Source organism: Enhydra lutris, unplaced genomic scaffold, assembly GCF_002288905.1.
Source record: "Enhydra lutris kenyoni isolate GAN:26980312 unplaced genomic scaffold, ASM228890v2 scaffoldscaffold16, whole genome shotgun sequence".
NCBI lineage: Eukaryota > Metazoa > Chordata > Mammalia > Carnivora > Mustelidae > Enhydra > Enhydra lutris.
In genome coordinates this window covers 34,922,030-34,947,208 of record NW_019154100.1, presented here as the reverse complement: position 1 = coordinate 34,947,208, position 25,179 = coordinate 34,922,030, and the positions used below count along the sequence as shown (strand labels likewise).

General features: G+C 40.3%; 1 protein-coding gene across 1 annotated transcript in view; it reads left to right on the top strand.

Moving 5' to 3' along the window:
• Positions 1-25,179, top strand: part of LOC111147266 (acyloxyacyl hydrolase) — a 162,060-nt gene that overhangs the window by 90,557 nt on the left and 46,324 nt on the right. Inside the window, exons 12-13 of the mRNA XM_022503203.1 lie at positions 2,957-3,048; positions 22,153-22,235. Of these exons, the coding sequence (XP_022358911.1) occupies positions 2,957-3,048; positions 22,153-22,235 (175 nt within the window). The remainder of the gene's footprint in view (positions 1-2,956; positions 3,049-22,152; positions 22,236-25,179) is intronic.

The following is a 25,179-nucleotide window of genomic DNA, read 5'->3' as shown; positions in this document are numbered from 1 at the left end:
TAATGTGATATGACTTAAACATTCTCTTTTTCTAGGGTCTATAAAACCTTTGCTATTAATGGCCATTACTTCTCATTTTTATCTACCAGATTTACTAAGGAAGAAAAAGTATGTCGAGGCTTCCATTTGTCTGCTCAAATCTGTTCTATTAATAGCAATAAACTTCACTTCTCTTAAACCTGGGACAATCCACTTGGCAAGGGACACTAGGTGACCATCTAAGCATGATCCTTTACAGAGTGTAGGGCTTCTACTTGTCAACCTGCTCTCCTCGCTGTCCGTAGATCCTCCCGACATTCCTGTTGAAGTACAGAGAGTAATATTCGATAGCCATCGGAGATATCAAAACTGACACAATAGTAAAGTTCATCTTCCCTGATTTTGCACAGCTAGAAATAGTAGAACTTCACCATAACACCATAAGTGAAGCCTAAAACACTTAACCAGGAAAACACAGATGTGTGTTATGTCAGAGCTAATCAAGTGACAGGGAGAAACCTATGCAGCTGACCTTCCTGGGCCTTCCAGGGCTCCAGGTGCCGGATGCAGACCCATCCTGGTCCCCACCGTGATTCAACATCAGCTGCCATCTGCTCTGGCTTAAATCTTGGAGGGGATGTTTCCAGGACTGGTTGGGGCTTCTTTGAGAGCAGCAAGAAGTCCCAGAGTCTCCCACGTGTTTGAGATCCATATCCTCAGATTGATCCAGCAACTGATCAATTAACTGAATTGAGAGACCCCACTTCCCAAGATGAGGTTGCCGGCCATTTCCTCACCTGTCCTACCCCTCCCTCCCCATTTGCTCTTCCCCAGCTGGGAAGATAAAACACTTCATCAGCCACCCCTGCCTGAGAATGGGGCTGGATGGGATATGGAAACCACTACCAATGTATCATGTCCAAATTGTGGCGTTTTACCATACTGGGAGAGCCAGCCACAGAAGTCAGAGCTCCTGGATTTCTAAAGTAAAGTCTTTTCCTACTTTGCTGGCGCAGTTCCGAACTGCCGTCCCCTCCGTTCTGGCTCCAGGCTGCAGAGAGCATCAGACTCTCCTCCCTGTGCCAGCAGGGCTCCTGTCTCACTGCCTAGGAAAGGTGGAGCCAGCTGCCCAGAATGAGAAGCCTAGTTCGCTGCCTGCCGGTTCCCCAAATCTGGGGTGGTCGTTATGCAGATGACTGAGAAAAAGGACAGAGAATGGTTGCCAGGAGTGTTGTGTCCTTCTTTTAACTTCCAGTGTCTTCTACAGGCTGCTAGCTTACTTAGCACAGCGCATGAATTCTGTCTTCATCTCACAAGCCACTCGCTTATTCGCTACCTCCTCTTAAAACATCTGACGAGTTTCATCCATTCTGCTTGTTTTCCTTGTCTTCTCTGGAAGAATTGAATATTCTCAGATCCTACAGCAAACACACTTTGTAAGCAGAAAGACCTAGCGAAAAAATAAGATTAAAAAAAAGAGAGAGAAAAAACATATGATTTATGCTGGCAACAGAAAGAAAAACCAAAAGAGAGAATCTGACTCACAATAATGGTGGAGTGTTGAGCAGAAAGTGGTGGGTGCCTCCTGCTAAGGAGGGGGAGATGGGTGACAAAGTGCCAGTCACTGGAACTGCATGGTGCTTCAAGACTCATCAGGAGCCTTTCTTTCCATGAGCTTGTCTCTACTCCTTTGACGGAGACACATTGTAACTGATACATTAGTATTGTTATATAATTAATACCTAATTATTATAATTATTAATGATAATACACCATTGTTGTTGTGAATTAACATTGTCAGTCCCAAGAAGCCATCCTTCTGAGTCACCTCTCTGCCACTTCCAGCCTCTCCTGTGCTGGAAATCACACTTGGGACAGGTATAAGGATAGGGCCCTCATCCACCTCCCCCACATCCGCTCCCAGCCCCTCACAACCACCTTTCTACTTTCTGTTTCTATGAGTTTGACAGCTCTAAACACCTTATATACATGCAATCATACAGTATTTATCTTTTTTGTGAAACTGGCTTATTTCACTTAGCATAACGCTCTTAAGTTTCACCCACATTGTAGCCTCGGTCAGAATCTCCTTCTTCTTAAAGGCTCAGTAGTATTCCGTTGTATGTCTACACCACAGTTTGTGTATTGAAACTCAAGTTTAACTGGGCGTCCTCTATTTTTACCTGCTAAATTTGGCAACCCTGTTCTAAACACATCAGTCTAGATAAGCTTCTTCTAGAAATTAGACCAAAATAGAGGTTGATCCCAGAAGGCCTTTATCAAAGGAAACATAAGGGGACATAGCTGACATCATTTTTTGGCTGTTGATTTTGCACAAACCATAGAAACATGGTTCAAATGAATCCTGGTTTTGTCAACATTCTGTGTCAGGAGTTCTTGAACTGGAGTTTGTGCTAGAGAGGCAGGGGGTCTGTGAACTCCTTGAAATTGTAGACCACATTGAGTATATGTGCATCTTTGGGAGCAAAGGAGCCAAAATTAGATTCTCCCAGGTGCCTGAGGCTCCCAAGGAGGTCAGGAGACCCTATCTTATTGACTGAGGGCATAGCTTTGAACTCAGGGAAGACATTTTTGCTGGAGGCTTGGGTATTATTACTCTTTGGACAGTTGATCTCCTGAATATCTCAACTAAAATATGAAGAAAATTCAGCACATTTAAAAGAGTGGAAAGTTTACTCATCTACTGAAGCATCTTTCATGAGGGATGAGCCGAAACTGCCGTGCATTTCACATCTTTCACAGAAGCTGAATGGAAGCCAGTTCATGAGTGATGCTGATCTTTGTGAAGCTTCTCGTGGTAGAGAGGCATATGCTTCATATATGTCAAAGTCTCTTAAAGAGATTAAGAAAAAGAGAGTAAGAGAGATAGAGGACAATGCCTAGGCAATCAATAATCTTACTGTCTATAAAAAAACAAATGACCGTTTTTATAATCACCACTTTATTTTTTCTTTAGAAATCCTTCATCAATTTACCAGTAGCTCTTACCAATGAGCTCGACTGGCCCCAACTCTCTGGTGTTACTGGGTTTCTGGACTCCATTAGTGGGTATGTATGTTTGACTACCTTTAAGCCTTTCAATGTATCTATGTAAGGAAAGAACAAGAAATGGGGCTTGTTCCCAAGATGTTGAAATGGGAATCATTAGGAATTTCTTCTAGAACATGAGTATATACTAGAAACCCACCACTGACATAGAGTGCACTATGCAGTGGGATATAATGCAAATCATATTTTTTATTGACATATAATGTATTATTTGTTTCAGGGGTACAGGTCTGTGATTCATCAGTCTTACACAATTCACAGTGCTCACCATAGCACATACCTCCCCAGTGTCCATCACCCAGCCACCCTATCCCTCCCACCCCCTCCATTCCAGCAAACCTCAGTTTATTTCCTGAGATTAAGAGTCTCTCATGATTTGCCTCCCTCTCTGGTTTCATCTTGTTTCATTTTTCCCTCCCTTCCCCAATGATCCTTTGTTTTGTTTCTCAAATTCCTCATATCATTGAGATCATATGAAAATTGTCTTTCTCTCATTGACTTATTTCGCTTAGCATAATAGCCTCTAGTTCCATCCACATCACTGGCAATATTTCATTCTTTGATGGCTGCATATATATACCACATCATATATATACCACAGTCCATTCATCTGCTGAAGGACATCTGGGTTCTTTCCATAGTTTGGCTGTTGTGGACATTGCTGCTATAAACATTTGGGTGCATGTGCCCCTTTGGATCACATTTGTATCTTTGGAGTAAATACCCAGTTGTACCATTGCTGGGTCATAGGGTAGCTCTATTTTCAGCTTTGTGAGGAACCTCCATGCTGATTTCCAGAGTGGCTGCACCAGCTTGCTGCAAATTGTATTTTATCACTGCGGGCAAGGAGGGAGTATTCCTGCTGCAGGGGCACAAGAGTTGACCTCTAATGGAAAATACATAAACACATCACTGAATTTTTCTCACTCAGGGGACAAGGATGTTTATGATTATTCACTATCAGAAATTAATATTTATAAAGGTAACGGCTAAAATTAACAGGCAAGTCACAAGGTCCTGGAATCACCCTGGCTTTAATGCTTTGGATTTGAAGGTGGAGACAATGTATGGCAAATCTGAGTGACACACAGTCCCAATTTGCTGTGTGCAATTGGGTGCTGACTCAGAACGTGGGAACGGCCATTCATAGGTTAGCACCCTGTTTTGTAATTTAATAGAGGACATTGTGTATCATGAATAATTTAGTTGATTATTATCTTACTATCTTCTCTCATTCATCTAAGTACTCATTAAATACCACCTCATCAGGCAGAAGCTACAGATATTTCAAAGGTAAATAGGGCTTGACCGATCTCTACAGCCAATTACAACCGAGTAGGGCAGATAAGGCAATGTACAAATGATGATAGTAGAAGAGAGATGTGCCAAAAGACAACTCTCAACACAGAGCTACAGATTCATTGAAGAAATAATGCATAGAATTTATCAACGGCCACTTCTTTGGGGGATGTTAGGCAAGGGGGCCCAAACCCTGAAGGATTTACGAGATTGGGGTAATGAAAAAGGTAGAGAAGAAACTAGGAAAGGTAACCATAATTACTCATAATTATGTAGGAATCATCTGTGAATGTAGGGAAAGCAGAGGAGAGGCATTTTCAAGTTTAAGTGTAGTTTTTCAAGTTTAATCATGTGAAAAATTAAGTTAATGTAATAATAGTAAGAGTGATAGGAGAGTAAGAAGTAACCTTTGTGAGGCATTCACTATATACCAATCACTGTCCTGAGTGTTACACAGAGGTTTTTCTCATTTCATCTCTTACAAGGGAGATGGCATTAATTTCTTTCACAGCTGAGGAATCTAAGGGTTAAGTAGACAGGTTAAAAAACTTGACCAGGGTCCCATGTTAATAAGAAGTGTTGCAATCTCTCGTTGTGGAACCAGACGTCATGTTGTCTCAGAGAATGATTTGGTGTGGATCTTCCTAGCCCCCAGCTCCCAATCTTTGTGTGCTCTTTCATTTCAGCCATGGGAATGTGGCTATCTGGAGTCACTTTGTCACTTTGTCTGAGGGCATGGCTACGGGCTGGAGAAATGACTAAAAGCTAAAGGAGCCCTTCCCCAGGGAGATGTGGCATGCATTGCCTCAGAGGTCGTTCAGGGAGCACCTTGCTAGGGCACCCATGCTGGCAGCAGTCTGGGGCCCCCTATTCCCTAGACTTGGTCCTTCTCTACTTAGCTGCACCTTCTGTTGTCTTTGTCACCTGGACTACATCTAGAGATGGAAAGACTCTTACTGATCTCCCACTGCCAACATTAGAACTGAGAAAATATTTAAGTGGGCCTCCACCATCCAGCCGTGTATAATACTACCTAGAAGTTTCTCTGTATTAAGGCTTTTATGACAATAACAAAAGGAATTCATTATGAGAGAGAAGTGGACATCATTTATTATAATTTTAATGGAAGCTTAACTTTAAGTTGAACCCTGTAAAATTCAGCCACTTTTTGGCCTAAAGCCTCACAGAGTTGCCATTGAAGAAATACCAGTCTGATGTTTAAAATTAATTGCCAAGTACCTTAAATCTTCCCTGGACTCATGCAAAGAATGAAAGACTTCACTCAGCAGGCCCAGCCGAAGTGAAAACTTGTTTGCTTATTTCTTTCCACTTAAAAAGCACACTCGCAAACAGGTGCCCCACATCTCCTGCATTGAATTTTCCCACAAACTCTACCCCAAAATAGCTCCTGCTCCTGAGCACACTGTTCAGTTGTTTTAGGGTTTTTCTCTTGGGGGTGGGGATTTTGAGGGGGGGGGGGTCCCCTGTCATCCCATCAGAGCCCAGCAGGCAGCCAGATCTTCCTTAGGAGAAAGGCAGTGGGGAGAAAGGGAGAGGAAAGTTGCCAGTCTTCAGACAAGCATAGGTTTTAATCCTTCTAAGGGCTGTGCAGAGACATTCTGACTTCATCTCACAAAGGAAGCGACTGTCTAGGTGCGTGTTATGTGAACACGGGGGCATCCTGAGCTAGTCTGTGCTGACTTTGCACAGTGTGAGACTCTGTGTTGCCATTTACAAAAACTCAGTCTGCCTGTACAGATCCCTCAGTGTGACTCTGAGTGCTGTCCTTATCTGTTGTTTCTAAGGAGGTGCGCACCCCCACTGGTGGGCTGTCAGGTCCCCTACCCTGCCGGAGCTTTCCTCCCTCTGTGTTTCTGGGGCCCCAGGCTATCTAGTTGTTTCTTTTTGCTACCTGTTTCTGTGTGCTCTGCCTGTGTCCTCTGCCACAAGCTGGAATGGGAAAAAATATATTCAGTTCCTTTAGATAGAAAAGGAACTTCTCTGGAATGTGAGTTGCCGTGGATTCCCCCATTAGGCAGACACAGAGCATGACACCCGCTGTGTGTCACCATTCCGGATGTGTCCCCCCACCCCAGCAGTAGGTCCTGTTAAACTAGCTCTGTAATCTCATGCAAATTATACCTGCAGATAATCTATGCTGAGCCAGTCTCCTTCTTAAAAGAATGAAGATTTGTAAAGTGTGTAAAAAATATTAAAGATTAGAGTATGATAAAGATCCTCTTCCAGTGGAATCTGGAGAATGAAAAGAATGTTGACCCAGAGGCAGCATTTGTGAGCCATGTAGACAGCTTCCACAGGCATTTTGAGCAAATGTCCTTTTGAGTCCAAATGCTTATCAACACAGGATAGAATGTACTGATTTCTTGGTTCAACTGGATCTGAGAAAGTGCTTCCTGTTATCTGGGATCAGCCTCATGCTTTGTGTATTAACAATGTTCTTTGTAATTGTACCTTTGAAAGCAAAAGAATGCAGTTTGGGAGAGAAAATGGTTGCTTTCCTTTTTCCAATATACCATTCAACCGTCAAAATTTAATATCTTTTTTATAAGATAAATGTAACTAATTGAAATTACACGCATGCATTAAAAGACAAACACAAGCCCTTACTTTTACAAATCTTTACATTCTGGGGTACCTGGGTGGCTCAGTTGGTTAAGCATCTGACTCTTGGTTTTTGGCTCGGGTCATGATCTCAAAGTCATGAGAGGAAGCCCTGCTCGGGCTCTGCATTGAGGGAGTGTGGAACCTGCTTAAGGTTCTCTCTCTCTCCCTCCCTGCCACCACAGCTAGCGCATGTTCTCTCTCTCTCTCTCTCAAAAACAAAAACAAAAAACAAAAACAAAAAAAACCTTACATCTTTCAGTTGAGTCAACATTAACAAAAATCTGTTCTCTTAACTCTCAGGCTCCAGAAAATTCAAAAAGCGATTTCCTGTAAAACCATGTGTTTTATTTTGTCTTCCCAATGGGATTCAGAAAGCAGTTGAGTGATTCAAAGGCAAAAACATAAAACAAAAACCCACCTTGTGAGGTTGGTAGCGTGGAAGCTGGGAGCCCAACGGTAACTAACACTGGGAAGGAGAACTATAACTGTGAGTGAGAAGAAAAAGGTATTTTTTTCTAAAGATTAAAAATAGTACTTCATGCTCAGATCACCTTCAAAAGCAATTAGTGGAAGAGAAAAATCCTATTTAAGGGAGAGAATCCAAGGCCCAGTAACAAATATGGAAATATGGGGAATAATACCAAAATTCAGGAAGGAAGGACTTCTAGTTTAAAAGCAATATCTGAAATTCCAGAGCCCTGTGAGTCATGTGGAAGAGTAGGAGGAAGATCATGTTTACACATACAAGGGTTCTGGTTCTGTATGGCCCTCAGTGGAATAGATAGCATCCCTGGACCTCATTTATATGTTTGAGTTGAGTTGTACCTAGCCATCTCTGAAGTTCTCCCCAGTGTTCAAGTTTAGTGGCTATAGGGCAATGTGTTATTAAAGTCCACAACTGACCTCATGATGCTGCTTGGTTTAGAAGCACTGGAGGAAGCTGGTGGGGAATGATGCTCTTGCTTCGCCCCACCAAATATGTTTTCTCCATACCTTAACTAGCTGTGCCTTCAGACAAGACCTGGCTAATTTAATGGGTCGGAGCCTGAAACATTCTAGGAACCATGTTTCTCTAGGGCCAGCATTGCTTTGCCATAAAGTGTGAAACCCTGCATAGTAAGCCCTGCGCTGCGTGATACTGGGTGCTGGACCAGCTGTTAATTAAAGCGGCCCTCCATAATTGTCCTTTATGGGTACTTTTTCCTCCAGGCAAACCTCGGCAAGGGAAACAGATAACACCAAACCCTTAACAGAATAACCACTTGAACCCAACTGCATATAACCTGAGCATTTATGGTTGTCCAAATCCCCTTCTGAACGTGGAGCCAGGGGTGGTCCAGTCAGTAGAGTTCTGCAGGCCAGGGCTAAATGATAGAGAAGTCCTTCAAAGCTGGAGGGCAGAGGAGACTGGGAGGAAAAACAGGGTACCCATCAGAGCTTTAAAAAAGAAGATGAAGCTAGCCATAGAAAATCAAGAAAGCTGAAGAACCAAGAGCAATTACCAAAGTTATCATATCAAGCAGGAGGAATACGAATGAGAGCAGTGGGTCAACATAAGTGAATGCAAACTACTTGGAATTTTCTAGAGTAAATGTTGCTCCCTCTGCCTCTGGCTTAGACTTGCTATTTGGGGCCAGAAACATAGCACATGCTTAGAAAGAAATAGACAAAGCTATTGTGAAAAGTGGCACAGTAATGCTATTCAAGGACATTTAAACACACGTCTTTGATGAGAGGTGTCCTAGAATCTGAGTGTTAAAGGTTATCTATTCTCTCCAACGCAGCAGACATTATATGAGAGAACAATTTTGAAAAGCAGTGTATAATTCCAAACCAAGTCACTTGGGGTGTTAAAAACAGAAAATTGGAGAGAAGGGATTTGCAGCTAAGATTTGCTAACCTAATTTCATGTTTTAAAAAAAGACATGTAAGTACTAAACACTAATGGGTTTAATAACCTTATTAAATCCATTATTCAAAAATTACATGTGATGTAAGTGCCAATGATTAGCCGTCTTATAATTATACTTTGCAAAACAAATAATTAGCCAGAGAATTGGTCATTTGAAGTTAGCTGGGGCTGATTGGAGTGGAGTATATAGTCTACATCAGTGATTTTTTTTTGAGTGTGGTCCATGGACTGACTGGAGGTAGGTCTCTGGACCATTTTCAGAGGATCCACTAGGTAAAAGCCATTTTCACAACAGAATTAAAACAGCATTTGTCTTTCGCACCCTGCAGCCCTTTGTACTGACATGCAAGAGCAGCAGGGGGTGAAGGTGCTGACATCCAAGCACTAATCAAAGTGGTGGCACCGAACTATATTAGTAGTCACTGTGGTCTTCACCTCTACATGGTCCTGGTTTTGAAAAAGAGGGGGACATCTTCCCCTGAAAAGTTCACTTAAAAGCAGAAAAATCATTAACTTTATTAACGTATACATATGATTTTTTAACATTTTCATCTGACGAAATGGGAGATACACATAAAGCACTTTTGCCGTGTAACAAAATACGATTGTCTTAAGGAAAAACACTAGTGTAAGGGAGTTGAGAGCTATGTTCCACTCCAGTCGGTTTTTCATGGAACACCAGCTTTATTGAAAAGAACCAGAAAATAAGTTATAGTTATTCAGATTGGATATGTGGCATCTGAAATGAGGGAGCTTCAAGGAAAACAATTGACAGTATTGATTGTTAATCATTAAAATTTGAGCTTTCAGAGAAAATTTTGAATTTTTGAAAACTTGGCTTTTCTGTTAGGAACTTGACAGCTTCCTAATACTTAAAACCTTTCTACTAGATATGTAGTGGTACCGACAAGTATGATTTTTCAATATTGTATCATAAAATGTATCAGCATTTAGAATATCCACATAACTCAGTGAGCCAAAATTTTCTAAATGGCCAGTATATGATATATAAAACCATGCATGGGTAGGGCCCCCTGGATGGCTCATTTGTTAGGCCATTGCCTTTGGTTCAGGTCATGATCCCAGGGTCCTGGGATCAAATTCTACATGAGGCTCCCCCTGCTCTGTGGGGAGCCTGCTTCTCCCTCTCCCTCTACCTGCCACTCCCCCTGCTTGTGCTTTCTCTCTCTTTCTGTCAAATAAATAAATCTTTTTTTTTTTAAATGCATGGGTAAAAGGTCCATTCAAAATACAAGACAGACAAATGCATTTTAATGTAATGTGCAAAAAAGTTCATTGATGTCATTTCAGATTCTACATTGCAACTAATCAATCTTTATAAGAAAATACCACATCTCAAGTTTTGGTATAGAATCAAAGAAGGCTATCCATACTTATGTAAAAAAAAATATGAAAATGTTACTCTCTTTTCCAACCACATGTATGTTTAAGATGAGATTTTCTCCATATAATTCCATCAAAACAACATATCACAACAGATTTAATGCAGAACCAGAGATGAGAACTGAGCTGTCTTCTATTAAAGTCAGACACTAAAGAGATTCACAGAATTGTAAAATGATGCTATTTTTCTCACTAATTGGAGGAGGGGTTGGAAAATATATATTTTTCAGAACAAAATTCAAGTTAACATGTAATGGGTTTATTATTATTTTAAATGAAACAATAATTAAATATTCTTTCAGATTTCTAAGCTTTAATTTCTAAAATATGAATACTGACAGCTGTAACTTACATAAAAGCTCTCTAGGTTCCTCAGTAATTTTAAGAGTATAAAACGGTTCTGAAAGCAACAAATTGAGAACTTCTGTGCCAGGGAGTGAGTGTGAAAGAGAGATGTGGACAGAGGCTGGGGAATGCCAATATGCAGAAGTTTGAGAAGAGAGGATAAAGGAATAGTTCTCGAAGCAGAGAGAAAACTAGAAGGGTTCAGCATCCTACAGACCAAAGAAGTGTTTACAAAGGACAGGTGCCCTTCAGCCACATACTGCCAGAGGCAGAGGAGGACGGGAATGAAGAAGGAGCCCTGGGTATACAGGGTGGTGATCAGGAGAGACTGGCCAGAAACGTCTCAGTGGACAGAGATGGGAGCCTGACTGCTGAGAGTAGTTTCCAGGAGGCGATGAAGGAAGTAAACATCAACAACTCATTTAACAGGTTTCACTATTAAAGGGAACAGAGAAAGGGGGTGATAGCTCATGGGGAATAAAAGGTTAAGGAGACATTTTTAGATGAGAAATCCTATAGCATGCTTTTAGTGAGAGGACGATCCAACAAGGAGAGAAAGGTGGATGAGGGAAGGAACCAGGTCCTGGAGAAGGCAAGAAGGGGTGCAATGCACGGGAGAGAGGCACTATCCCTTGATTAGGAAGGACCGTCTATGGACACTATGGCTCCTAGCCAAGGACTCTTCCTGCCACACCCTGGCAAGTCTCTCCACTTGCAACAACTTCTCCCTTGACTCTACTCCTTTCTAAATTTTCACTTTTTAATTTAACTACTCAAATCATGAATACGTTTTCATCTTTAAAAAAAATACCGAGGTATATAAAGTAAAAAGCCAAAGCTTTCCCCCAATTTCATCCCCTTTCCCAAGAGAAAACCCTGTTATCAATTTAGTGTGATTTTGTTCAGATCCCTTCTGTGTGATCACATGTGCATATCAGTATATAAAAAAATAAATATTTCATTGGGATTTTTCCATAAATAACATTATACTGTGCATAACATACTGTAAATTAATGCTTTGCTTTAACAATACTTCTTTAAGCGCTTTCTATTCTTGTGTAATTCTACACAGTATTTCATAGCAAGGTTGTTTTGTTCTCCTACCGACAGACAGTCGATTCCAAATCCTCATTACGCCCAGTAATGCCATAATGAACATTCAGCAGTTCTCTTTATGAACACACGTGATGATTTCTTTAGGGAAAAGTGGCTAAATCTGAATGTATACATTCTTAACTTTTCATCCCTCCAAAAAGGCTATCCCATTTTACATTCCTACAAGCAGTAGATGAGAATACTTGTTTCCCCACATCCTGGCCAATACTGAGTATCGCCCAGTTTCTTAATGTTTTCCAGTCTAATAATATTTTATTGTTGTCCTCATATGTAGCCTCCTGGTCACTCGTGAGTTTGAGCATCTTTTCAGGAGCATTTACATTCACCTTTGTCTTATCTACTTAGCCCTTGTTCACGCTCTGACACTCACCGCTCAGGAGTTGGTTCCTTTAGACAGCCTCCTCATGCCAACTCCCATCTAACTAGATGATTCTCTCCCATACTCCCCATTGTGCTTCTTCAATACCAATGTCATCTCACTGGTCATAACTGTTTCTTTATTGTTTTTCCCCTCCACCTACCTGACACCAGACCCTGAGCTTCTTGAGTACAAGAATCAGGCTTGACTTTGTTCTGTAGCCCCAGCACCCCCCCCCCACATTACGGGACATCATAGGAGGTGCTCAATAAAAGAATTACTGAATACATTCATAACGATATCACTTTACATTTGTAGATTGCTTTCCAATCTACGAGGCTCCTTCCCTTGCATTTTCTCAGATTGCCTAAATCAAATCAGATTTGCAGGAATTAACATTTCTGAAAAAAACACTAGGGATGAGGGAGGAGGAATAGAAACAGCATGAATCGAATCTCCAGCTGCATGATGTGATCACATAAAAATAAATCAGCATACTGTAAGCCCTCGGACTTCTAAGTGTGTTCCAGAATAAATATTCTGCAAGAGATTAGGGCAGTCCATTAAAATATTAAAATAACCACGCAGTCAACAAGTTGGAAATAGTGAACTTCAAGTAAAATAGCGATTCAGTAGCCAGGTAGAGGGAATAGAACAAATGAGAGAGAGATCTGCTACAAGTGAATTTGGCCAATTATAGATGAGTCAAGCTTCGTTGTAAAGTTTTGTCCAGAATGATAAATTGTGCAGTCTAAATTGATCAAAGGAAAAACCTCCAAATTTCTCTAACAGGATTCCTATAACCAACCGAGCCTGAGATTTTAGGCCATCTCCATGCTCACATACAGATAGAAATAATTCATCAGTATTCTCCAAACACTGTTTCAGGAAGGCCTAGTTCCACAAGCTGTCACATACATTTTTCACAAGATTCCTGGGTCAACTAAGTTTTGGAGATGCCGGTTTGAATAAGGAGAAATACATTTATCCAGTATAAGACTAATAAGAGCCTTTGATAAGGCAAAAACACTTTGCATATCTCCAAGGTTTAATATGGAACAGTTCCTAAATTCATTTACATACTTGACCACAGAACTATGTAGAATCTCTCTCTCTCTCTCTCTCTCTCTCTCTCCCTCCCTCCCTCTCTCTCTCCTTCCCTGTGTGTATGTGTGTATATTTTATGAGAAAGATACATCTCAAGAAAGTAGTGTTTCACAGCATCTTTTGAGAAAGGCTGTTCAGATTATTAAAACAATCTTTTGTGCATCACAAGTGATCTTTTTACCTTTATAAGCGCCCACACCTTCTATCTCTTAGTTTTATCATAGTTTAATGTTTATGCTGATGTAGTGGCCTAGAATCAAATATGAGACCAAACATGCCAGGAGGGAAACAGTTATCACTGCTCCAAGCTCTGAAAAGGACAGAGGGAAGAATCTTAGTGGGAGGTTAACTTAACAGGTAAGAAGCCTTGTCTGAGTACAGAGGCTCATGAATTATTGAACACAAGGCCCATGAAGTCTATTTCCCTGTATTATTTGCTGCTCCAAATTCAAAATCTATCATGCTGTCTGACTAATCTTTTCATGTCTGAACTCTTAGGACCTCCTCTCTAGCCATTCTCACCCCTGCACACACCCCTGCATAATTAGCCCATTGCCGGTCTCTCTGAATACACAACGAGTCGAATTCTGCATATTTAGTTCTCTCTGAGGCTGAAATCTTGGTTGTTCCGTGATGTGGTGAATTAGACGTTACACAGGGATCTAGTATCAAAAGAACTAAAAGGAATTCTGAAAGTTCTTTAATCTGTCTCACTGGTCCCATGCTGGTCTGACTTCCACCCACATCAGAAAGAAAACTATCCACCCTTTTCTTAAAATTTCTAGCAATAACAGTCCTTGCATAAAGCTGTTCCAGTCTCTAAATTATTCAGTTTTATCCTACTTCACTCCCCTGCCTTAACCGTTCACATCAGATGTTACCACTTTTCTCTCACAGACCCTGCTGCTAGTCTACCACGCCCTGGTCTTTTTTGTGTGTCTTATTCTTTATGATGCAACTTAATTAGGGTGTCAGAATTTATATCCAAACTAGCAGTGCTCTGCAGAGAGTCAGAAATTGCCCCCAGAAACTTCACTGGCACCTGATACACTATTGTTGCTTGCACAATATCACACTTGATCTATCCCCAAACCCTCTGACATGCTAAGCCTATTGGGAAGGCATTCTGATGCCTCTCTCCAAGAAGGTTCCACTTTGACTCAATATAGGAGGTGATGATTTTGTTTAGTTTTAAAATCAACCCCTTTCATTTGTCTGTATCATGCTTGAGGTTCATTCTTGGTTTTATTCTTTTTTTTTTGTTGTTCTCCATTTCTTGATAGTGAAATGGTATGGGGGTGGTGGGTTACTTGAGAAAGTGTTTTTTGTCTGCTCCCTGAACCCACGTTGGGGAGAGCAGCCAATAGACATTCTGTGTGACATTTACCTATTTTGAATTTTGGTGTTAGAAATCGAAAGCTGGGGGCACCTGGGTGGCTCAGCAGGTTAAAGCCTCTGCCTTCGGCTCAGGTCATGATCCCAGGGTGCTGGGATGGAGCCCCACATCAGGCTCTCTGCTCAGCGATGAGCCTGCTTCCCTTCCTCTCTCTGCCTGCCTCTCTGCCTACTTATGACCTCTGCCTGTCAAATAAATAAATAAAATCCTTAAAATAATCAATAAATAAAAGAAATCGAAAGCTGACAGTGTGTCCTCACATGAAATGCCCTGCAGTAGCAGATCTAGTCAAAGTGGGACTTCAACATGGCCTGCTTCCAGGCCGCCCTGGAGGTTGAGGACACCAGCATCTCAGGCACTGGGGAAAGTGGAAGGTAGAGAACCTTCAAGTACTTCAAGTACTTCTCCTTTGCATCCCTCAAACTACGCTGTTACCTCTTCTACCAACCCACTGGACTTGGTTTTAATATACAACAGAGGGAAAAGGGAAAAATGAAAGGTCACACTGAGAAACCTGAGTCCAAGTAGGGTTGGGGAGCCCGAGAAGTGGGGATTTGAAACCAGAGAGGTCATCACAGTTAACCTTACTATCCACAGTATCCTTGGTTTCTCCTATGAATTCAAATCCAACTGACCTTGTATACAGATGACTTTCCATCAAGCATTCTTCTCAGTTTGTTAGCATCTCAAAAATACTGTGCTATAGGCTTCACAAAATATTGTATTGATTTTTCTGTCTTCTCTGGATTCTTGAGCACTCCATGAGAAACTCAACCCTAGAATTTACAAGACAGATTATGTATTCGAGGTGGGATGAAAGAAAACATTATCTTTGATTATGTGAAATGTTTTCTAGTGCCTATCCAAATCCTTGATCTCAAAATTCTGTGTACTATTTCTGGTCAGAAATGTTAATGAAACTATTCACTGGTTGGCAAAGATTTTGTATTCTTATAAAGAAAGATGCAACTAACTGTATCTATAATATTAATATCCATGCTATTTACTCTCCATGAGCAGGCCATGAGCCAAACAGTATTTTGGTACATAAATTCCGTTTTTAGAATTATCAAAAATATGTTTATGGCTAAATATTGGTAACAATTACTTTCCCAAAGGAAAGTAACCCCTCTTTATTGACCGTGAAATTATTTTAGCATTGAACTCAGATCTAATGTCCATTTCCCATCTGCTTTTTCAAAATATAATAAAATAGTCAAGGCAGACGGCGTAAATGATGCAGAGTATAAAGTATTCATTTCAGGCTTCTGGGTAAGATAGCAGATTGAACAAAGCATTTACTTCTCTCCCTTGAGAAACCTCACTAAAATGACAGTAAATGATTTGGTCTACAAGGACAAAGAGAACAGGAGGAGTCATCGCTACAAAACATTGGAAGCCAGAAAGCAGGCCAGAAGGTAAATGACCTAGTTGACTCAGAAAGCTGCATCCCAAGCCAGTAAGAAGGAATGTCAAGAAGCAAACCAGTTTACACTGTAGCCCCCCAAAAACTTGGCGATCAACCACATATGGCAGCTCTAGAAATGGAGGTGAGGTTAAAAACAAGCGTCAGTTGAAAGATTGCTGAAAAAGCAGTTAGATACTTCGACTCTTGCCCAACTTTACACAGGTGGGCAGCTGCCTCCCCTTACTCTGGTATAAGACTAGAGGTTTATTGTTCTCTGGAGATGCTAAAATCAGAGGCTTCTGGGCTGAGGGACACCAGACATAAGTGAGGAGAGGAGCCCACTAAAGTACATGCATGCTAAATGCAGAGAACCAGCCCCAGAGTGCTGGCAAGCCAGCTGAAGACCAGAAGATCCTTCTCAGGGGAATCTGCACATCCCAGGGAGGAAGGCTCCAGACACAGGCAGCAGGGGTTCCCTGAGAAAGTCAGCCCATACTACGGTGAGGACCATAGTCAACAAGCCACACCCAGGGATCCATTTTCCATTCAGCTTTTATATTTTCAACCAGTTTCCACTTTTAAATACAAGCCAACAAACATTCCAGGATCATCAGACATCTGAGGGAAACCTTGAATGTGAATGACAACACAAAAAGAGAAAAGGCAACTTCAAGAAAACAAACTATTGCTCTATTTTCTAGGAAAATGTTTTTCTTAGATTCTAATTGATATCCTATTAACTAGAATTAACTTCTTCAAAAATGTAGAGGTTTCATTCATGTAATAAGGTTATGCTAAAACTAAAATATTCAAAGAACAAAAAAGGTCACTTGGAAGTTATGCTAGTGACATCAGTTAACTTCCATAAAGGGATTGAAAGATAAATTTAAGGATGTCCTTCAGAAAATAGAGCAAAAGACAAAAATATGGAAAATGGGGCTGAAAAACTAGGAAGATCAGAAGACCAGAACCCAACTGACCCAATATACAAATAATAGGGTTCTAAGCAAAAGAAGCAAGGAAGAAATCATCAATGAAATAATTCAAGAACATCTCTGAGAACTGACAGACATGAGTCCGGGTTGAAAAGGTCCATTAGTGACTACACTGTGAATGGAAATAGAGCCATGCCAAGCCTGTCATCACAACATTTTAGAACTCTTGGAACAGAGGAGGCTGAAAGCTACCATAGGCTTTCAAAGGATCAAGGCACAGAAAAGCTTCAGACAACAACACTAGGAGGATAGGAGCTAATGCACTTATTCCTTCAAACTTCTAAGGGAAAATGATTTTAACCTAGAATTCTATAACCATCTGTTCTGGTTATCTATTGATGTGTAACAAAGTACTCCAGACTTTAGTGGCTTAAACAATAACCATTTTAATTATATCTCTCAGTTTAGGGTATCAGGAATTCAGGAAAATTTTGGCTGCCCAATTCTAACTCTCCATGTGACATTGACCATAGCTACTCAATGGTATTCACCTAGTGGCTGGATTAAAGGGTCCAAGATGGCTTCACTCACATAACTGGTGCCTGGGAAAAGGCAGTTAGAAGACTTGGTTTAGCTGGAGCCCTCTTTCTTTCCAGATAGGGCCTTTTTTTTTTTTTAATAGACTTTAATTTTTGAACAATTTTAGGTTTACAGAAAAATTGAGCAGAAAATATAGCATTCCTATACACTCTCTCATCTCTTCCATTTCCCTATTATTGACATCTTGCATCGTGTGGTATATTTGTTTTAAATGAAGAGCCAATATTTACATATTATTCTTAACTAAAGCCCATTAGTTTACCTAAGGGTTTCTACTTTATGTAGAACCTTCCATGGGTTTTGAGAAATGCATAATGGCATGTGTCCACCATTATACTTCCATATAGATGAATTTCATTGACTCCCTTCCCCCAAAAAAACCCTGCGCTCCACTTGTTAATCCCTCCTCTCTCTCCCCAAATCCTTGGAAACCACTAATCTTTTATAGTTTCCATGGTTTTTCCTTTTCCAGAGTGTCATGTGGCTGGAATCATACAGAATATAGCCTTTTCATATTGGCTTCTTTCACTCAGCAATATGTATTTAAGGTTCTACCATGTCTTTTCATGATCTGATAGCTCTTTTCTTTTTACTGCTGGATAAGAGTCCACTGTATGGACATAACACAGTTTATTTACCCATTCACCCTTTGAAGGATATTTTGGCTACTTCCATTGTAGGGTTTTTTACATGGTATCTCCAGCAGGATAGTCAGGCTTCTTACATGGTGGATCAGGGCTTCAGTAGACCATAGTTGCCAGCTATCTTAAAAACCAGGCCATAACTGACATAGAATCACTTCTACTATACCCTGTTTGTCAAAAAGTCACATAACAGCCAAGATTTAAGGGTAAGGGTGTCAAAGATAATGAGGCCATCTCTAATCTACCACACCAGCCAAGGAGAGACAAAGTCTGATGGTCCAGGAGGCTTATTTCCCTCTTCCCATTGATGGCTTAGCCAGAAGCTGATTCATCATGTTTGGGACTCCTCCTATTTAACAAAACAATCACCTATACCATAAATCTGTTATTGTTACATAGCAGCTTATAAACACCAAAGCCCTCTTTCCCTAAAAATATGTAGGGTGTCCTAGATGTGTCTAGTCTAGCTATGCCCTATCTGAAACACCTTTCCTAATGAAAGGTAATGAAAGTTCAGGGACCAAGTAAGCACCGTTTCTTCTCTACTTGAAGTTTTTCCCCAACAAGCCTTATTAACCATATTTATGTTTATATTAATGATGTAAGCTGTATTTCTGGGCCTACCTTATACCTCAGCAAATGAAAAAATAGAAAATTTTGGATATACAAATGATAAAAAAAAAATAAGTTACTTCTCCCACATCCTTCAAAAGTTACTTAAAAACATTCTCCATCAAAAAAATAAAAGAGGCGCCTGGGTGGCTCAGTGGGTTAAAGCCTTTGCCTTTGGCTCAGGTCAAGATCCCAGGGTCCTGGGGTCAAGCCCCACATTGGGCTCTCTGCTCAGCAGGGAGCCTGCTTCCTCCTCTCTCTCTCTCTCTCTCTCTCTCTGACTACCTCTCTGCCTACTTGTGATCTCTCTCAAATAAATTTTTTTATTAAAAAATTTTTAATAAAATAAATAAATAAAAATTGGGGCACCTGGGTGGCTCTGCATTGAGCCCTGCATTGGGCTCTCTGCACAGCAAAGTTCTCTCTGCCTGCTGCTCTGCCTACTTGTGATCTCTCTCTGTCAAATAAATAAAAATCTTTCTCAATCAATCAACCAATCTAGAAAATAGATCTGCTAAGTCAGGAAGAGGTAAAGAGAATCCCCAGGATGATGAAGATGGAGGCTCCCAGCATATCCACTGAGCACAAGGGTGAGAGGGTAGCAAGTCCAGAGCAATCATGTCAAGAGATTTCCACAAGACAAAAATAAATAAGCTCTCTGATAGAGCATATTTAAAGGGTATCAAACAACTGTAAAAGATTTGAGAATAAATTGATGACAAATACTTGGAAAATTAAGCAAAGAAACAGAAGGCTGCTGTTAACTCCAGGGAAATAAAAGAATTTGGAATGGAAGAGAAAGCATTCATAGATCAATTGTGAATAGCTAAATCCTCCTCTTGGTGGTGGGAAGTAAATAATGCCAAAGACCACAAAGTGGACTTGAAGGTATGTTATTTAGAGATAAGAAAGGAAATGCTCAGTGACTCAGTCAGTTAAGGCTGAAATTAGTTCCCTCTGGGAATGGAGAAATGGGGAAGGGAGGGTAGTATGGGATTGCTCTTTATCTCTACAAGCCTTATAGACATAAAGAGTTCAACTGTCTTGGTTCACATTCACCTTTCCAGTGAAGCTTGTTCCAACCACTCTAACCCTATTTCTGCTGCCTCCCCCCCCCTTTTTTTTTCATAGCACTTACCACCTTCTAGCATCCTTTCTTCTTTTTCATTGAGGATGCTTAGTGGTTTTTCTTTTCCTGATAGAATGTCAACAGTATAGGGGCAGGGGTCTTTGTCTTCCTCATTTACCAATACGACCCAGGTGCCTACAGGAGTGGCTGGAACATAGTAGGGCTCATTAAACATCACTCAAGTAATACTAATTTGACTTTTTAAAACTATGTGCATAGGTAGGTTTGATTTTTAAAAATAAAGTAAATCATTCACCTCAAAACTCCACCACAAAGCAAAAATCCCATACTTAAAATATTGCTCAGACATCATCCTCTTCTATCAAAAAATATTATCATTGGTTTTCTCTGACTTCAAAAAGATTACTTTCAGTGCATGCCAAGTGCCCAAACCTCATACATGCTTACCTTTCTGAAGCACTAAGACAGCTGGCAGGCACTCTAATACAGTAAGTGAGACTCATATAACACAAGTAAAGGGTGATTTATGTAAGGTCATGAGATATGAAGTTATTGTAATGAAGAGAAGATACAATACATTTGCAGAGTAATTGAATACTTCTGAGTTTAATTATTATTCATTAGTCTATACCTGGTCTTGTTTCAAAAAGGATTTTACAGAAGCCGATAAAAGCATAAAGAACATAACATTAAATTACATTTAAATTAAATTTAAGGCTTGGCAAAAGAAGATAGAAAATCAAAGATGGGACCAAGAGAAGCCAAGAAAATGACTTAAAGTATGTGTGCAGTTATAACCTGATACTGGTCACAAATTTGGCGCTAAACTCTGTGTCCATTAGTATTAGATTCAGCTACAAGTAGCAAAGAGACTCCACATATGGGTGGTTAAAATAAGATCATACTTGAGTTTATTTCTTTCACATGTAAAATTTCAGAGATGTGTAGTCCAGTTCTGGTATGGGATGTCAACTCCCCTGGTCCTCAAGAATCCAGGGTCCTTCCAGCTCACCCCTCTGCCTTCCCAATGTAGAAGTCACCCCCGCTGTCCAAGATGACAGCTTTTTACCTATTCTGGGCAGCAAAATGGAGAAAGAGGACAAAGAAGAAGCAAAGGTCACTTGCCAATTGTTTCCTAAAAAATATTCCCAGAAATTGGATACTTTTACCTCGTTGTCCAGAAATGAGTGAAGTGGCCACTTGTGGCTGCGAGAGAAGCTGGGTAAAGCAGTTGTCATGTGGCATCATCATTCCCTACTAAAACTTCTGTTAAAATGGATGAAGGGGAGGGACGGATCTGAAGATCAGCAAGAGTGTCTGCCACAGCTTCACAGCAATCAAAAGAAGAAAGGGTATAAGGTCAGGTTCAAAATCACTGAGCAATGTGTAGAATTGTTGAATCACTGTATTACACACCTGAAACTAATAAACATTGTCTATTAACTCTACTGGAATTAAAATTTTAAACTTAATAAAATTATTTAAAAAACACATTTTATAAAGATGACCAATTGCTCAAGAAATTTATAGCAGCTCCTGGTAAAAAGTTTAGAAAGGGATGACTCTGCATATGGAGTTGTTTAAACAAAATCACATTTTTAGCCACCCATTAACTGAACTCTATTATGATCTAGAAACTCAACTTTGAAAAGTTCATTCTGCATATTTGGGTTTGTTTGGTTTCTTTTTTTTTTCTTTTCTTTTTTTTTTTTAAAGATTTTATTTATTTATTTGTCAGAGAGAGAGAGCGCGCGAGAGTGAGCACAAGCAGATAGAGTGGCAGGCAGAGGCAGAGGGAGAAGCAGGCTCCCTGCTGAGCAAGGAGCCCGATGTGGGACTCGATCCCAGGACGCTGGGATCATGACCTGAGCCGAAGGCAGCGGCTTAACCCACTGAGCCACCCAGGCGTCCCTGTTTGGTTTCTTTTATTAGTTAAATAATCATTGAGGTTTGTGGACATGACAAAAGCCTGAAATTAAAAAAAAAAAAAAAAGAAGGGGATGATTCTGGAGGTCTTCACAAAAAGAAGAATTTAATCTTACTCCATTGATGCAACCCATTTTATAGGATTGCTTCTTGTAACAGCTCAGTAATGTGTTGACAGTTTAGAGAAAAACATGTCTGCAGAAATTTGTTTTTTCTGAGTTCATTTGAACCACCCATTTTGAAAAATCATAACAAAATCCTGGTTTTTTTTTAACTTCATCATGTGACTGACCTGGTATTAATTATGCATATGTATATTTGTTTCAGAATTAAAGAAAACTCTGTTTACCTTCGATTACGGAAAAGAAACCACTGCAATCACAGAGACTACCAGAATATTTCAAGAAATGGTATGTAACGTTCCACTTAAGCCTTTAGCAGTGTGCCTTTAATGATTGATTTTGTTTCATAAGTGTCACAAAAGCTGAGAGTTAGATGACCAGGACCACATAATAAAATGAGTAGTCTCCTTTCTACAGAAGGGCCCTGGGATTTGAGCATCTTACCGACAGCAGAGGAGAACAAGAACAAGATGCGGTCAATCCTTCCCCACCAGGTTCTGGAAAGGCCAAGGTGCAGGGCATTCAAACTCAGGAGGTAAAACTTCAGCAAGCCTTAGCAGAATAAGGGCTGAGCAAAATCAAAATGATTGCAAAGGCTCTGCCTCTCCCTCTGTGCAAAGTCTCCCACATTTCTACTGGGGTTGGCATTTTAAGAAAAATGGCTAAGTGATTGTGGCTGAAATCCCCAAAGTCATTAAGGAAAGGAATGCGTTTTCAGAGTGTCATGGAGACTTACAGGTCTCCATCAGCTTCCCATATTTCACAGGATATCAGTGTCCTCTGGGCTTGCTTCTTACCTGCGTGGTTCTCAGCCCCCACCTTGGACCCAGAGGTAGTCCATTGCCACAGGATTTCAGTGAAACTCCTGATTGAGAGACCAATGTCTGGTTCATGCCGAATGAATTGCCAAGTAATGCTTCAGGCCACGTAATGCAGACATGGCAGACACTTATGGTGTGCATTGCCACTCCATCTCCCTAGGATGTTACTAATCAACCTTGGCACTCTTGTCTGCTACACCCAGACTCTGCCTCAGCAATTCACACAGCACAGCACGTCTGACAATCATCATCAACAGATTAGACTTGGCACAGAGAGTTAGACCTATTTGCCATCCCTGTGCCATCTCTAATTAACAAGAGTGCTAAGGCATTTTCTAAGCAGTTCAAGTTTTAACTAAATATATGACCTGCAAGGAATTTATGTCTTATAATAAATGTTCAGCACAGAATAAATGTTCTACTATTCTAAGAAAAATACAAGTTTTCTTACTAATAAAATAATAGCTGCTATTTATTGCTCTCTTACCAAGTGCTAAAAATACTTTATGTGTAATATTTCAGCTGATTTTTTTTCAATAAATTGTAAGGCAAGTATTACTATATTTCTTCAGTTCTAAAATACCACTGATGATAATAGCTCTGAGAAGTGTTAAGGGAGGAAAAAGCAAGGAAGAATTACAACATACACATTGATTTCAGCACTCAACCTCCTATCAAATGTGTTAAAATGTATTTCTCAGAATTGAGGGATTATCAGGATATCCACACTGTTACAGCTGAGAAAACAGAGACATACAGAGACCAAGAACCTTGCCTGTGATCACAGACAAAGTTGCAGGGCTAGAATTTGTAGCTAGCTTGCTACAATCAGGTACTCCAGTCACTGGTCTGGGATCTGTGGTGATCTACAGAAACAGATTGGCCTCTCCTCTCTGCAGATGAACATATCAGACAATGTAGTGGAAAGTTCGAATTGAACCTGGCTACAGATCATCACAGATACAAAGTGAACTGCAGCCCTTATACTTTCTCTTTACCTTCAGTGAGATAATCTAATAGCCCCAGTGCTATCAAAAGCTCTCTGTCAACGTAGACTGTAAAAAACAAAGAACAAAATGCCTGAGTTGAATATCATGCGACTCTAGAAAATGAAGGCTCAGAGTCTATATATGTATTTATTTAGAAAGACGAAACACTGCCAAAAAAAAAAAAAAATCAGGATATAAAGTTGGACGGTATAGCTTAATTTCTAAAATATTCTATATTTCTTAAAATAAAAGGAGAAACTAGATGTACATAAGATCTATAGAAAATAGACCAAAATCATGATGTTTGCTAAATTATGGATGATCACTTCTCTTTTTTTTAAATTTTCTGTTTTCTGAAGATTTTATTTTGACATAGAAATAACCTTTTAAAAAAATAGCCTAGAAAGAAACAGTGTAGCAACAGTGAAGGGCTTGCCCAAGATCGCGTAGCTGAGGGTGTCGGGTGGGGGTGAGAAGAAGCAATAGGATTCTGCTGGAAACACAGGCTCTAAGCTACTTTCTCCCTGTGCCTAGGACACCAGCATTTCCCTCCCGCACAAGACCCAGACATTACTTTCTACCCACAACGCATACAGAGAGATCTTTTGTAAAATCAAAAAGACCAAAGGAAGATACTGCAAAAAGTACAAAGTACAATTTGTAGTAGACGTTTCTCCTTTTGCGGTATGCCGTGTTGACAGCATTCCTTTAACATTCAGATCATGGAGATAAAAACGGGAAAGGAGATGGGAGGGAAGCCTAATCATGAAAAAGCATGCATGTCAGAACGGGATCAAAAACCTAATGCCGTCTGTCAGACATACTTCTAATGAGTAGGTGTAGGAGAATGGGGCGGGGGGGTGGGGGAATGAGATCCTTCCTCCTTTTTAAATTTGCAATTCTTAGAAATAATTAGAATGTGTACCTCGTCTAGTATAACTTCTTCGAAGATGCTTCTTGACGTTTTCTAAGGCTGTAATTCTAAGAAGGTTTTTATTGCTATTGTCGCTGTCGTTTTAGTTTCTCATAATTACTCATTATTTAACATTCTGGTTTTATTTGCAGCCCTTCTTCCTATTTGCTGTTGCTTTTCCTCACTGTGGGTTTTCTCTCGATATTATGCAGTGTGTACCCTGCCTAGCCGTGCCAAGTTATTTCAATTACTCCCTAAGGTGTTTATTGGATATAGGAAGAGTCAGCCTTCTCTGCCCTGCATATTTATAGCTACACTGATGTTTCAGAACCAGTAAAAAGAGGGGCGGGTGGAGAGAGACAGGAAGGAGAAAGAGAAGAAAGAGTTGAATAGAATATTAAAGACTTTCTTAAAAACTGTACAGTAAGAATTAAAGAAACAGCTCTTATTTTCCTCTTGGTGTTTATACAAAAGACCTGGAAAACGTCTATAGATTCCTCTACTGTGAA